Source organism: Diadema setosum, chromosome 7 (genome assembly GCF_964275005.1).
Source record: "Diadema setosum chromosome 7, eeDiaSeto1, whole genome shotgun sequence".
Taxonomy (NCBI): Eukaryota; Metazoa; Echinodermata; class Echinoidea; order Diadematoida; family Diadematidae; genus Diadema; species Diadema setosum.
In genome coordinates this window covers 35,964,197-35,978,094 of record NC_092691.1, presented here as the reverse complement: position 1 = coordinate 35,978,094, position 13,898 = coordinate 35,964,197, and the positions used below count along the sequence as shown (strand labels likewise).

The 13,898-nt window shown below is 36.8% G+C and overlaps 1 protein-coding gene across 1 annotated transcript in view; it reads right to left on the bottom strand.

Annotated features, from left to right (window-relative positions):
- Positions 1-12,008: 12,008 nt before the first annotated feature.
- The window catches only part of LOC140230908 (G-protein coupled receptor 54-like), a 36,469-nt gene continuing 34,579 nt past the window's right edge, over positions 12,009-13,898 (bottom strand). Inside the window, exon 3 of the mRNA XM_072311049.1 lies at positions 12,009-12,607. Within this exon, the coding sequence (XP_072167150.1) occupies positions 12,009-12,607 (599 nt within the window). The remainder of the gene's footprint in view (positions 12,608-13,898) is intronic.

The following is a 13,898-nucleotide window of genomic DNA, read 5'->3' as shown; positions in this document are numbered from 1 at the left end:
TACTTTCAAACCATGCATCAATAAGCAGTTCTACCCATGTACGCAATGTTACAGATGTGCATTCTGTTAAGGAGAAATGGTACCCAATATTTAAAGGTGGATTGGTTGAAGAAAGCGTGGGGGGGGGGTGAGAATATCATTATCCTTAACACAATTAAATCAGTAACAAGTACTAAGAGGGAATGTGTTCTTTTCATTTAACAATGAAATTTAGTGGAATTGTCTTTATGTTTTACTTTATGTCGTTGTCTGACAGTGACGCCACGAATTGTTGCAAAATTCATAACTTTTCATTCGTCTGTCCAATTTACCTCAAACTTCAATCATATGTTCTATTAATACTGTTTAGTAAACATATTATCATATTTGGGTATCATTTCTCATATTTTCACTTGACCAAGTATGATTATTTGATAAGGGTTCAAAGTGAAAGAAGTTTCATTTTATTGTTATAAATAGTCTTGCTTTCAAGAAAGTAACATTTTTTTTTTCTAATACCCCATTCACCTATTCACAAATGCATACAACTGTTACAATTCAATAAAGATTCAGATCACAAACCCTGAAAAATAGCCCTCACACTTTTTTATTTCACTAGCGTCCTTTCGAGAGAAAAAAAAAAGAAGAAGCCTGGAAAAGACCAAAAAGCGTCTTAGTAATGGACACGCCTCTTAGAGATGCATGGAGGGAAAAGATGAGCGTTTGACCACACAAATATTTCGTGTTCTTTTGGATTTGCGTTCACAAACTCTGGACGTGATGGGGATATCATGCGGATAAATGCAGTGTCGAAAAGCGCGAATTATCTAATCCCAATTCCATACGGCCAAATATAGTGGATACTATCTTTACAATGTTGAGTCCAGGAAAGGGTTATAAAACAAAACAGTGCCTGGAATGCTATATTTCTTTGATCTACAACAAAGTGTAGTCAAATTTGTCCCTGGCGGCCTCTCAAAGGAAGCAGAAAAGGTGGCCTTTATAGTTGACCATGATAGACAGGTTGTCAACGAGTTTGATTTTGTTGCATATATCAGACATAAACTATGAATGGATGTACACGTATGCTATCTGATGCATGGATTCATTTATGAATTAATGGTAATCAGTACTAAATGTTGATAGTTATTGTTGCATTTTAATGTAAGAAAATATAATTATGAAATCAAGCATTTTTGCTGTTATTGTGTGGGTGTGTTGTTGTTGTTGTTGACACAATATACTCTGTAATTTGCCTGCATTTGATGAAATTTGTCATTATAAATCGATGAGAAAATCAATACTTTTCAATTCTGCTTTTTGACAGTTGTAACCTCACCTACGTAACGATGTCTTTTGAGCATTATGTCTTAATCAAGCCTAACCTAATCTCGGAGAAGTAGTCCTAAGATTATGAAAGTGATTAGTTGTATTCCATCGTTTAGTTTTTATATGTTAACCTTTGATTGCGTTATAAAGAGATTGAAGGTGAGAATACAAAAGTGTTTTTGTGCATTCCACGGAAGAACAGACACTGGGAAAAGATAATATTCTTCTATCATCGAAACTGTTAACAAAGCTCCTTCCATCGACGGATTCATTGTTTCATTGTGCAACATGGGCGCCTACATTGAGACGCGCGTCTGAGGGCGCTCAGCCACCATGAATGACTGCCACTCTGATGCCAGCGTGTTCCACACTGCAACAACAACGACCAACATTCTTGCATCTTTGACAGTGATGCACATTTTAGAATTGATGCCAACGTCCCCTCCCCGTCTTTTCACATAAGTTAGATAACATTTGATATCTTGAGCCCTACAGCTTACGGGAGCTCAAATTTTAAACAGCAAGAAACATTATTTATTTTTTTCTTTGCCATTCTACAATTCCCTTGAACAAGCGTTCAGTAGCAGATACTCATAAAGTTTAGTATTCAGCCGCACAAAGCTCTCAATCTCAACAGAGGGCGGTCATCCTCTTTACTGCACAATAACAATTGAGGGTTGCAATGGAGAAAACATGCAAGACCAGCCAGTACTGACATTACAAATAAGAGCATCCAGCGTCTTTACTAACATCAGTTACGCTCTTCTATTATAGCGCGTTTGAGTGTGACAAATTAAACACGTCAGTTGTAAAGAGTGTGGTAATTAATCTTTTACATCTCCGTTTGAACTATAGTATTTTCATTCAATACGCATGGTAATCGATCTTTTCCGTCCCAATTTTGAACTAAAAGGCCCGAATTCACGAAGGTGGTACAAATGAAACCATGGTTTAAACCATGGACAAAAACCATGGAGCACCAAGTGTCGCATGGAATATTTCGTTACGAAATTGGTCATTTCGTCGACAAAATGACAGTTTCGTTAACTAAATTATTGTTTCGTGGACTAAATTATTGTTTCGTGGATCAAATGTTCATTTAGTTCCAAAATGATGTCATTTTGTTACAAAATAATCAGTTCATCGACGAAATGACTGATTTCGTAACGAAATATTCCATGTTTCATTTGGCGCTCCATGGTTTTTGTCCCTGGTTTAAACCATGGTTTCATTTGTACCACCTTCGTGAATTCGGGCCTTATAGTTTCAGTCAATGCGTTGGTGTGTTTGTTTGTTTGTTTGTTTGTTTGTTTTTTGAAAGAAAAAATGACTATTATGCAAATTCACTTCATAAAAATTCACTTAACACTTTGACATCTTATAAAAGGTCAACTGGGATGTATTAAACGGTATGAAAGTCATTATTAAAGAGCATGATCTTAATTACCTCGAAAAGCATTATCTTTAATAAAGATGTCGGGATTTTTTTTTTCAGTTTAGTCAGCAAACCGATGAAAATTTCAAATCGGGCAACACAATGAACAATCACATACAATTCCACTTAAAAGGGATGCAACCATACAATCTTATTAATCTACTCTCTCTTTGACGGAAACATTATTTTTATATATTATGTAAATGTCAAATTATGTTAATGAGTATGCATGACTTGCACGTGAGAAAGGAGAGGTGTTTATACTTTTGCACACACATACGGGTTTTTTTTTTTTCACAGCTTGATAAACATACCCATTCATCCGCAAACACAAATACATTCACTGCCAATTTTTCCCTACTCATGATGTTTGCAATATTGCTTCGGCCATGTGGATTGTTCACATTAGCATAATCATACATTTAGCTGACTCCTTAGAACAACCATTTAAAACTCTGGAATCATATTCTTTATCTCATGTGCACTCCCGTTATAACGAACACGGTTATAACGAAATTCCGGTTATAACGAAGTAAAAAATCTAGGCTCCACCATTACCGGCTCTGTGTTCTTTATTGTTTATTTGTTCGGTTATAACGAAATCTCGATATAACGAAGAAAACTCTTTCGTCACAACGGGAGTCCAGTGCATGGGCTGAATCTTTCTGCTCTAATACTTGTTTTATGCAGCTGGTATCATTCCACCTGCTGATACTAAAAAAGTTATTTGAGTTTGTTTGAAGAATATGAGATATTCATCAATATCATTATGAGCTCCCTCGTGGAGACGTAATGAGCTCCTTTATGGAGACATTGGATTATGAGCTCCCTCGTGGAGACTTAATGAGCTCCTTTGTGGAGATAATATGAGCTCCCTCGTGGAGACAATATGAGCTCCCTCGTGGAGACTTGGTATATATTTAATATTCTTGTTTATATCTCTATAAGATTTATAATGTTTGTTTTATGTTAAGTGCTGTCTGGGGCAAATTATTTGTATAGGGCCCCATTTTCTCTCTCTCTCTCCTTTCGTTCTTTAAAACAACAACAACATACTAAAAAGCAAATACATATGCACATCATAATCATATGAACCGCAACTTTATATTAGTAAATTTGCTTGTTTGTAGTCTTAATGGATGATAATGCCTAAAGGTTAGATAATTTTTGATGTGTGGTGTGTGCCCAGTCTATGTTAATATACTACACTCTACTAGCTACTGCTTAAAAACAAAGTATTATATAAAGTTATTTCATCAATATTGCATCTCATGTTTCCCTCATTTTCTTGCTGTTGGTTTTCTTGTAAAGTACGAGGTCATTTCTGGTCTTCTAGTCCTTTCCTTTGTGGTTTTAACAGATTACTTTTCTTTATCACACCGTACGTGTCTTCTGTTTCGGTTGGAAAATGCAAGTTTTCTTGTCTTCTAGTCACTTTTTTTTTGTCTTGTTTTTAAAAACTTCTTTTCAAGATGAGGTACATGTTTGTATTTTTCCCTTGGAAGATGGCGACATAATTAATTGTAAAGCCTCCTCACTCCTCTGTGTATTCCAGCATGTTTTGTCTGTCCGTATCACTTACTGTTATATACATAAATTATACATAGTAGATATAATCATAATACCATATATATATATATATATATATATATATATATATATATATATTATTATTATTATTATTATTTATATGCATATATATATATATATACATACATATATACATCCTTGCATCTGCCTACCTCTCAATACTCTCCCCTCCCCTCCCTCCCTCTCCATAAAAAGAAAAACACAAACTAAATGTTCCCTTCTTCTTTAAATAGACAACTAATTGTAGGTAAACCACCAGAGATTTCTACTACTGACATCGTTCCTGCTATATTGTAATATATTAATGTGTAATATATCAATGTGTGTGCGTGTGTGTGTGTGAGTGTGCTTTTTTTTTTTCTATGTTCTAGGATTTTTTGCAGGAGTAGCTGGCACCTGAACGTATTTCTTGACTTGGATCTGATCTTCTTTGTATTGGTCATATAATAGGGTGGAGCAGTGATACTCCTGATTGTTTTAGTGGGTGTCGGTGCGTGTCAGATCTCATATAAACTCGCCTAACGCGCGTAACGTATATGTTTGCTACAACTGCATTATGTATATATAAAATCGCAATATATGTCCATATTATACATTATATGTAATCATATATACCCATGGTATATTGCATGTAACATTATATATTAAAGGGAAGAAAAAAGCAAGTGCTGTCATGAAAGGCAGAAAATTAAGCGTTCACCCACTAAAATGGGACTGTTTAGAATTTACATAATAGCGCATATCCGGTGTTTTTCGTTCAAATTCTGAATAATATAGAGCAATTTCTCCTGGAATTTATTTGTTAACAAAGGATGTCATGATCTGAATGTAAGGAAAATGTTTTGATGCATAGCAAGGCCCATTTCCATTAAAAAAAAAAAAAAGTTGCTCTGATAGTAACTCTCATTGTGACAAGAATCCAGCTTCCTTGGCTGTTGCTATTCCAGCAAGAGTTGCCATCCCAACATCTGTTTATGAAATGGGTCCAGGTGTTCGATGTGAGGTGTAAGAGGTGTATACATGTGGGTCAGGCATAGAGTGACGATATGTATAGGGTATAAGGATGTGAGTGTGAGTTCTGTATGGTAATTAGTTTGTTTTATAATGCATGTGATTATGTCACAGATGTATGTGAGAGGAAAATTGTTGAAGTTGTAGGTAGAAAATTGTTGCAGTGTGTAGTACCATTATGTTTGATGATATTGCTTTTAGAAATTGTAGATGATGTGCCATACAGAGAATAAATCAAATCAAATCAGTGGTACATTGCGTGAGAGGCTGTGGGAGTGTGCGTGTGTAAGCTGGTGGGGGGAGGGGGAGGGGGAGGGGCTGGGTGATAGTTCACTTTCTTTTCTTTTCTTCTTTTTTCTTGGGGGTATTACATCAATCGGAAGTTGGGCATGTTTTACTGTTGCTGTTTTTTCACTGTTTTTTTTTTTCCTTTTTAAACAATTGTATACAATTACCATTGCTGTTGCGAATTTGTACAAGAGAAATTTTCTTGTAATATTAGGTACACTGTACATTTATTATGATTGCTTTTTTGTTGAATCATTTCAAAAAAGTGAAAGAAAGATAAAGACACAAAACAAAAGAAGAAGCACAGTCAAATTAAGGTACACCTCTTGTAGGATTGGGAAATGTGCATTTGGGTCGGCTCGGTTCGGCTGACTTGTGTCTCGATCGTCCTCTGATAGAGTAACCCTTTCCCATCTAGTCGAGAAGTTTTCTTATAAGCAGTATTTCTAAGAGTTTTTTGGTATTTTCATAATTATTTTCTTGTCTCATGCTATATCTTGACATAATCATGAGCAGTAAGCTTTAGGTTAATCTGGTAGTGCCTTTTCGGTGCTTGTCAGGGGCACTTATTGTAATAATGATATGGTCAGCACTCAACAACACGTAACTCCGTGCACTCGACATCAGCTTTCTGAAGAGGCGCTTTTTGTTTTTATCACCGATTTTAGGAGTTAGGGATATCACGTTGTGAAGGTAGATATCATTTTAAAGAGCATCTAATCTTCTCACTTTTTAAGAGAATATATACATTAATATATATATATATATATATATATATATATATATATATATTTTTTTTTTTTTTTTTTTTTGGGGGGGGGGGAATCTGTCCCATGATCATAATTATGACTTTGCCTTTAAAAGTAATTAGTTAAAGTGGCAATCTTTTGCTGACTGTGTGACGCACGTATGTATTTATGTTGTGGATCATTTGTGTAAGTAAAACTTGAATATTAACCTTCTATCATTAATCAAACGGTATCAAAACTCTCAAGTAAACCCCTCAACTTAATAAAAGAAAAGAAATATACGTCACTCCATACAAAACAGAACACAACATTTTGATTTACCATACCAAAATTATTTAATAAGATTGAAGACACCAAGAAAATTTCTTGTACAATAAAATATCTCATTTGGCCACAAAAGCAAATAAACATCCAAACAGAAGACGTCTCGCGTACAGCATTTTTTCCCTTTTAAAACCCGACGAACAAATGTCATTAATGATAGGTATATCACTAGATTTAAACTAGGTTACTCTGGGAACACAACAAGCGTTTACACAATCGTTGACAAACATATACTAGACAATATGTAGAACTTTACCTCCCTTTTTTGCCTCCTTTCTGATTTACAAGTCGATTTGTAGAAACACCCCTGGATTTCGTAAAGTACTCAGATTATCTCGAATTTGTTCCGTAACTCTTAAATCCCAGCAGAATTTGTAGAGGTGTTACAAAATCCCTTAGGCAATCAATAAGGATTAATGTCGTTTTTAAAGTTGCATGTGGACAAACACTTTAAAAAGGCGTCTTTTCCATCATCAGTACAAAAGAATTCGCTTGTTGCTCCTTGTTTATCAGGATTGACGCACACAGTAGACATGATTCATCATTGAAAGCAAGCAAATATCAAGCAGAGGGGGTGAAGGTTGATATGTGGATTTTCTTCAATTTTTCTCCCTCTACATATGAAATTTATATGATTGCAACTGCTGATCTGTAATTTAACAAACATGTCGCAAAAAAAAAAGAGCCGCAGGACTCGATCCTGTCATCTACAGCTTTCCCTTTTCCAATATGTTTGTTGAATTATAGATCAGCAGTTGCGATCTTACAAATTTCACTTGTAGAGGGAGACAAATTGAAGAAAATTCACACCTCAACCTTCACCCCTCTTCTTAATATTCTCTTGCTTTCGTTAATGCCTTGTCCGCCTTGGACTACTTAACATAACAATGTTGGAATTTCGGAGCTTGGGTATTTGTTCCAAGCTCATCGTGTCACTACCGGCAACCAGGGGTAGCCTGGTTGTAGTGTTGCAGCAGGTTCGAGTCCCGTGGTTCCCTTTGCCGACATGTTTGTTAAATCATAGATCAACAGTTGCGATCTCACAAATTTAATTTGCAGAGGGATACAAACTGAAGAAACTTCACCTCATGATTCATCATTACTTGTCAAAATCCTTAGTTATCTGTATTATCTGTAGATATCTTTTTTTTTTTTCAAATTCTTTGCTACATATTATCGATCATCATCACAATTGATCTCAAAATGCGTAATGAATATACCACCAACAAGCCATTTTTCGCCATAAAAATGGGAGAAAACACACCGCTTGATATAGTCATCACACTTATATCCTACATTGAAATTAGCTGTAGTTCGGCATTAATATAACAACAATATTGTGTGGATTATTGAATGAAATTGTATAATGCAACTCTACATGATATGATTCATACTCCTAAAGACTTATCGGCAATTCATCTGAAAGACAAACTACGCGAGGACCTTTCAAGAGACAAACGGTTGCTACCCAACGTTTCTATTTCGTTAACGCAGACGCTTAACGGTAAGTAATACAAAAGTGTGAGAATTAGGATAAGCTAACACGGAACTACGAGCATTCAAATTTATTTCGTAAGTCTGCTTACATGGCGTGCCATAGACACTGTGAAAGAGTGTTCGTCATCACTTCACAGTGACGTCACCTGTAGAAATATTCAGCATTTTATGTGTACGTGAAAACAATGTCATCAAAAAAAAAAAAATTCGAGCTGTATTCACAATGTTTTTCATAGGGACAAGAGAAAGAAGAATCCATTCTTTGGGACACACAGAAAATGTATAGTGGTCTTTAATAGTGACCAAGATTTTTGAGTGACGTCACGGCACGTGATCATGAACACCATGATTTGGCCCTATTACCAGGACGCACTGTCAAATATCTCCTAAAACTTTTTAACTATCCTAACATCCCTCTTATTCTTCTCCGTTTTCCTCTGAAAATTCACTAATTTGTTGCTTTATTCAATTATTTTTTTCGTTTCTTTAAGACTTAATACCGTTTTGAACTTCGACGTAAATAGTCCGCCGAATAAGCTTTACTACACGACACGACCAGACTCACTTTTTAGAGAAAGAAAGAAAGAAAAGAAAAAACATAATGCAGGGTATTTTAAACTTCACGTAATACAGGCAAGACACTATTAGATTGAATAGCGACCATTGAAACCACAATCCCCTTTATTTTTGCCGCTTTAATTTATTTGAAGTACATTGCACAAATATTCAGAGCTTAACATCACCAGAAAAGATCTTTATAATACGGATTACAATGCTACAATGCTCAATTGAGAAATATAGCTTTCTATAGCAAAGTTACTAGTAAACACTGAAAGCAATCTATTCCCATGTGACACGGCTTAAACGGACTAAATCCACAGCAGGGACTTCTTTTCATCTACTTTAAAACCCTTAATTAATTTCGCCTTTCCGAGAGAGGGCGGTAGAACGCAAATGCAAGGACGTAAGCATCCCATTGCCACGCTTTCTCTATCTGAACCAGGATATCATGGCGTTTCCTTTGAGTATGAGAACATGTTGGTTTGACATGTTGATGATTCCAATGAAAAGCTTTAATAATACTTTTATCAATATTTTGATAGGTATTCATTCCGAGTTTAGTGACAAATCGAGGCCAGGTAAAGAGAAATGATAACATCAGATATGAAAGAATAGGCTTTGCAAAGGCAAAACACAAATAATAATTTCTGCAATAGTTGCAATGCTGCAACTTTTCCAAGAAAAAAAAAACACTCACGCACATGATAAACATGCGTAAAACATTGAATGAGAGGCCAGTATCTAACAAGCCTCCAATTAAGTGATTTTTGAGGCACATCTAACGGTTAAGAGAAATAAACGTGGCACACAAAGGGTTAAGTTTGTTTGAAACGACGTCGTCATTGACTGCTCCTTGAATGACGAAAGTTCGACACGATAGCCGGGTAATATTGGTCTAACGCCAAGATGAATCAAACGTTAACATCGAACCCTTATACCGCCCTCTACGTTTCAGAAATGAGGAGCAGAATATACAAAATCAAGTCTCTGTCCACTATCTATTGATTCCCTTCATTTGAACTTTCGAGCCATGAGAAAAAAAAAAAACAAAACAAAAAACGTTCCTCTCTCTGTCAAACAACATTAAACCCGTCTAATTCTTTTAATTTAAATAAATTTCCGCCATTTACTGCTAATCGACAATGGCAGAAAGGGGATAGTCACTCTTTTTATTTGTTTTGTTTTAGTTTTTAGCACTACCTGAAACTGAAGGCAGAAACGTAAACAGCTAGTTCTGAATATCCCCCCCCCCCTCCAGCATTGCGCTCGGTTTGCAAGTGGAATACCTTATCATTAGCATTTTATTTCCATTGCGGGATTGGAATTAAGGTTACGACTAATACTTTTGGCCTCATTAAAATATATGTAGAAAGGCATAAGTTTTTCTTTTTTATTATTACGGAGAACTAAAGGCTTATATTTACGGCGCTGACGGTCATATCATCTTTATATTACGCAAATACACCTTCTCGTCTAGATGTAGAACTGAATATCATTTATTTCATGTACATTTGCTGTCGTAACACGTTTCCTACGATATAATGAAATCCCCGAAGACTTTTCACATCATACACCAGGATCCAATACACGTTCGCAAAGGCATGGCAAACTTTCAAACGCGCGAGCGAAGTAAGCTTAGTGTTACATAATACCACACGCCAGCTTGTTCGTTTCCTTACCAACTGAGGAAGGGGGGGGGGGGGGTGTTGCCACACATAAAGCAAACGTAAATTCAACTTGTCGCCACGGATGTATCTTAGCTGAAAGAAACTGACCCCAAAATACAAATGCGCCACTTACATGACCACTTTTATCATAGAACCAAGGGCAGATAAACTGCACAGTCGTGACAAGGATGAATGACGTTGCTAAATTCGACAGTGTTGAGACTGGATGTAATAAGGTTTATGCACCGACAGTAAACCACGACGCGTTATTCATACCAAATGCGCAATTACATTAGTAAACTGTGGACGGACAGGTAAATTCGACGATGAAATTCATTGTTTCAGTGTTAGCATCAGAAGTGCGGACATTGTGATTGTAATGATTATCATGGTACTATTTACAAGAGACCAACAACAGTTAAGACTTCACTCCAAATACAAGATAAATAGAGTGAGGTATACATTAGACATAATGAAGTGCGCAAATCATTACTTCATAATGTTTAAGCTATGAATTTATCTCTAATAGCCATGTAATGCATTGGTAGTGATTATAGTGCTTGCCACTTCGGTGCTCCAAAATATTCTGTAGTGTATGAGACAAATGTGCTCGCATTATTTACATGGTCGAACGTATTTACATGTTTCTCACGCACCAAGGACAAGCGATAGACATGTCATAGCTGTAAATGGATGAACGAAAGACCAGGAAAAAAAAAACCAACAACAACCCAACAACAGACAAATATTTGCACTTTAGAGAACGTATTTACAAAAGAATACACATAACAGCGATACAATAACGAATCAACGTTAGTATGTGTTTATGCGCGGAAATCTTTGCGCGCTTTCAATGAACACCAAGGAAACGTGCCGCCTAGTTGCAAGACGGTATAGACATTTGATACTCCTTTGGTCGGGCTTATTTTACATTAGATGAGAATTAGATTAAAATTAATTTCTGCTCTACGTGACTGCTATGGAAGCATTGAATGCTTCTGATCAAGCACCCACAGGACCTATGTTTGAGTCCCCTCAAAATGAATAGGAAATGAGGATAAAGTGTCTTCCCTACACGCCCAAGAGCTGCGGCCCGGGAACTCGATCGACGACCATGACGACATGGATCGATAATCCGTAGTCTCATCAGCTAATCTACAACAGCCCCTTGTCGTCGTCGGTATCAGAATATAACGCAGTATTGACTTGAAATATAATAGCTCATTTACGGTAACGACCTCAATTAATCAGAGCAATATCATTCAATATAAACGAGGTCCTATAACATCTTAAATTGTGCAGGCATTTCAAGGTCCGTAATTAGTTGGCGATGTTTTTGGGGGTTTTTTCTGTCACGACCGGTGTGCCAGGAAGGATTAAAACCATTGTACCTATCAACCTTTGACCACATCGTCCTATTTTCTTCTTTAAACTAACTTCTCCTAGCATAATTATCGAAATGAGTGGAGATGAATGAACATAAGTTAACAACTTCCTAGTGCGATACAGGGTTTCCTATCAAATTTGAAATACTTTTGGCTATCTCTCTTTTTCTTTCATAGAAGAAAGAATCTACTTTTATATTGAGGAATCTTCTTTTCCTTGCGACGCCGTGAGCCTCTCACTTTTCGTCTTCATGCTGATGCTGACGGAGATGTTTTCCCGTGCTTTACCCCGCCAACAGGGCCAGAAAAACTTCTTGAAGTACTTCTTGAAGCTCGTCGTGGTGAAGGCATACACGAAAGGGTTGACGCACGAATTGGCGTAGGCGAGACCCAGGCAGAGCGTGTACACCTCGCTTTTGACGTGATTGTTGTAGTGGTCGCTGTCACTGTACAGCCAAAGGTTAATGGTATGCATAGGCGCCCAGCATAGAGCGAAGAGAAACACGACGATGAACACCATGCGAGTGATCTTCTTTTTCCGCCTCAGCGACCGGGCGTTCGCCTGCGCGGATTCCGTACCAGCTGATGTTTTGTGCCAGACCTGGTAGAGGATTTGGATGTAGCAGAACATGATGATCGAGAGGGGTACGACGTACATGGCTAGAACGATGAACAGGTAGTAGATGAGGTTTCCGTGGTTCCACCCGAAGTTTCGGTCGCACTCGAGGTTACCGTTTTCTGACTCTTCTGTCTTGTTGAAAACGAGCACGGGAACGTGGACGACAACGGAAACTGTGATCGTTAGAAAAAGAACAGATAAAACGATTCTCTTTATCGTGATGGATGTCCAGTGCAGTGTGTGAAAACCAAGTCTTCTAATTCTGAAGCTCTCATTCACTCTTGCATAGTGTATTCGTATTCATGTATTCGTATTTCTTTGTCTGTATATGTGTATGTTTGTCTGTCTGTGTGTATGTACGTATCAAATACACACAGAAATCAAGTCTGGACAGCTACATTTCCTTTATTGCATCTAACAATCCATTAACATAATCATGATGTGCAGCATGTAACTTTTCGTATGGCATAGGGTTAACTAGAAATGTCGCTATGGCGACTGGTATGCCTCCGCCATAATGCATGATTCTCCTAATAGGTCTATAGTACATGTGGAGAATGTGTGATTACATTTTCACAAAACTGGCAAAATATCAAAATGACATGTTTGTCACAAAAGTGTTGAATGTTCACCTTCCTTGACATAGGTTTAATTGGACGAATAGGAGAGCACGTATTTGGGGATTGAAGGACTTTAACTTGACTTTGACCCTTTCATAAGTTTATGCCTTGAGTAAGTTTCAAGGTATGGAGAAAAAATGCAATTTCTGTATTGAATAGTAAATTGTTACCATTTTCATCTGGCCATTGACCCTAAAACTCATAAGAGAATTACTGTCAGGCAGAACATGCATAAATAATGTACTAAGTTTCATGATAACTTGAGCCACTTCCGAGATATGGAGGAAGAAGTAAGTTCAGCACTTTCACTTGATCTTTGACCTTTTGACCTTTTTGGCAAAAAACAAAAAACAAAAACAAAAACAAAACTTTCTAGGAAATCATTATCAGGTTAAAAATGCATACACCAAGTTAAAAAAAAAAATCCTGCTGGCATTGCACAAATATGAGGGAAATAGTAAAATTTTGAAGTGTTGCCCTTGACCTTTGACCCCTGACCTTTGACCCCATGAACCCCAAATTCCCTAGCTAATCACTGCCAGTCAGTACATGCATATATACTATGTTCCATGAAGATACCTTGAACTATTTCCAAGATACGGAGAAAAAAGTTACATTTCACATTTTTTTTTACTTGACCTTTTGACCTTTGACCTTTGACCGCATGATCCCAAACTTTCACTAGAGAATTTTGATTGAGTAATACATGTATACACTAAGTTTCAACAAAATATCTTCAGGCATGGCATAGATATGGGGGAAATAGTAAAATTTTAAGCATTTGACCTTGACCTTTTGACCTTTGACCTTGAGCATGTGCACCCAAAAGTTGATAGGCACAACT